At 42.3% G+C, this 2,818-nt stretch overlaps 1 protein-coding gene across 1 annotated transcript in view; it reads right to left on the reverse strand.

The window, feature by feature from the left end:
• The window catches only part of gabra4 (gamma-aminobutyric acid type A receptor subunit alpha4), a 31,450-nt gene extending 28,898 nt beyond the window's left edge, over positions 1-2,552 (reverse strand). The window contains exons 1-2 of the mRNA XM_082177023.1: positions 2,127-2,552; positions 1,835-1,953 (exon numbers count right to left, since the gene is read on the reverse strand). Of these exons, the coding sequence (XP_082033149.1) occupies positions 1,835-1,953; positions 2,127-2,212 (205 nt within the window). The 5' untranslated portion in view covers positions 2,213-2,552. The remainder of the gene's footprint in view (positions 1-1,834; positions 1,954-2,126) is intronic.
• Between the last annotated feature and the right edge of the window lie 266 nt (positions 2,553-2,818).

The raw sequence follows: 2,818 nt of genomic DNA on the forward strand, positions 1-2,818 counted from the left end.
GTTTCTATTATTATTTATTTAGGAAATCTAGGAGAAATATAAGACACAAAGTTCAAATTTAATTTAAAGAGAACTGAGAACTTCACTATATTTTAGTTTTTTTCTCTCTCTCAAAATTTTTCTCCAAAACCAGCATTAAGAGAAGATAAATGATAAATGCCCCCCCCCCCCCCCCCCCCCCCCCCCCCCCAACAGTTCATATTATTCAGATGTCAAGCTCTAGAAAAAAAAACACCTTTTCATAAAATAGTCCATATGACTCATGCTCTGTGTTTAAAGTCATCTGAAGCCATAAGACAGCTTGAGTGAGAAACAGAAACACAAAGTTTTAGTTTGCCATATACAGAAAATCAAATACAGAGGACCTGAAATGTAGTGCACAAGTCTTATGGACTATTTTTATGTTGTTGTTGTTTTTTTTTGTCACAAGCAACATGCATCAAATTTGCTACTTCCAGTGTTCAACAGAAAGGATAACAGCATACGGGTAAAATAAAAGAACAGAATTGTCATTTTGGGGTGAACAATTACATAATAGGCTGCTTCAGTATATGACGAAAAGTGCATTTCCTCATTGAACAACAAACAAACACATTTCAGACGACAACAACCAGGCCAATGGTAAGAGACGCGCCCGAGCCCTGATATCTATCATCTCTGAAGCACTACATTCTTAGGCAAGGGCAACTCATGCGATCCTACTAGAACTGTGAACCCACAGCACAGATAGCTGAGAGCTGATCAAGCCCCTCCAGCCTGATCCAGCTCCGCTCGAGAGCTCTTGTCATGTGAAGGTGGGTGTGCTGTTCTGTTTGGAGAGATGTGCTCTCTGCCTCTTCACTAAAGTTACATAAAAAACCAGAGCTTCATTCCCAAAGCTCCAATCACATCCCGGCATTACGCACAGAGATCCACAGTCTTTGATTTGATTATTTATGTCTTGGCTAATAAAAAAATAAATAAAAAAATGAGGAAAAAGGGGAGAGCGGAAACTGTGACGTGTGCAGCAAGTCTTGATGTTTTTCTTTATATAGTAACTTTCATCAATAAGTCATTCATCAATATTATGTAATGACTAATACATCACTAGCTATATAGGACTATGAAAATATTGAATTTGCATGCACACTAACTCATGATCTCTAAAGCATTATATAATCTAATTGCTAAATGCTTTCCCTGCTGTTCCTGAAGATATAACGTGTTAAATTTCAGTTAAATCGACTGAATATATCCACAAACTTTTATTTATTTATATTCCATGCATACACTGAGGGGTTAATTCTGAAGTTTCAGGCACAGTGGCCGTCGTAATATATTTTGGGCTACTGTACACAGAACTCTACAATACACTTATTTTCTGCTGACCACTAACTGTAACAGCAGCGCATCACTTGGCTTCGCAAAACAGGTTAAAACACTGATGCGCGCTGTTAAATGATAGGAGAGCGCGGGAAATGTTATCTGTTTACGCACACAAAGCGAACATCTGTACTCTTCCTACTTAAAATGTGCATTAAGCGGCTTTCTCAGCGCGATTACATAACCAAACTCGCTTAAACATCTAAACGGCACCGATCTAACAGATACATGGAGAGCAGAGAAAGAGAGTGAGCAGAGAAAGAGAGTGGGCAGCAAAAGGACATTTGGAGTTGGCTTACACCTCCATCTCCCCTCAGAGGACACCAACCCTCACCAAACAAACAACACTTAGTAAACAGCATGCGACCTGCATAAAAAACGCAACATTTGGAGAGCATGCTTTGCGCAAGAAGCGTTAAAAGCACTGCGCGCTTATTCTGGCCACATGATTGTGAAGATTTTTGGCACGTACCCCCAAATCCAGGTCGGAGTCTGTTGTCGTATCCATCCAGGAGTCGGTCCAGAATGCGCGTGAAATTTTCCGGATACAATTTCTCATCCTTTCTGATCTGTCCAGATATTCTCTTTATGCTAAAAACAACACAGAGCAAACTGAAGCATTTTAACATTGCGCACACATAAAATCTACGCCTATTTTCGTATCAATCAACAGCACAAATAGTTCAAAATCGCCCGAGTTTGACGTGTGTAACCTCGAGGCGTAAAGATGCCATGCGTAACGCTCATATCCAGTTGGAACTCACCAAGCCGCCACACAGAGAAAGTAGAGGAGAGTGGAAATAGAAGTGGGGTACATCGCAGTCACCATCTCCTTCTTGGCAGAAACCATGTTTACATGCCATTCTTTAAGCCTTCTTCACATTTCCCTTCGCCAAACGTCCCGAGGAATGATCGAGGAAACGTGCGGCAGCGCGCAATACGCGCTTCACCATCACCCGCAAAGCAGTGCCAGCGAAGCATCCAAATCCAGAACTCGCTCTGCGCCCGATGGATCGCCTAAATCCCAACCCCAAACTCAGTGGTTAAGAGAAGCATATGGTGAGGCATCCTGTAGAATCGTGCGTCTCGCTGTGAGGAGGTTAGAGGAGAGAGAGGAGGACGCGCTGGGTTCCTACACACTCGCATCAGTGCCAAAACTGGGACGTGCGTCCGACGCGCAACACACTCACGAGCGCTCTTAAGAGAAGTCTGCCTGCGAGCGCTTCACTTTAGTGATGTAGTAGTGGCGGCATTGCGCATGAACTCACTTTACGCAGCAATTGTCATGTCCGATCTTGCCCGAGTTAACCGTTGACTTTGGGGGACGGGTGTTAATTGATTTTGGCAACTAAAAGATGCAAATTTGAATTCTGGGGTTCATGGAATATAATTAATCCCGTTTGCATTTTTACATTAACAGTTCCCACTCTCAGGGAAAAAAATAGAAAACTTATCT

Source organism: Leuciscus leuciscus (assembly GCF_965113295.1).
Source record: "Leuciscus leuciscus genome assembly, chromosome: 8".
Lineage (NCBI taxonomy): Eukaryota > Metazoa > Chordata > Actinopteri > Cypriniformes > Leuciscidae > Leuciscus > Leuciscus leuciscus.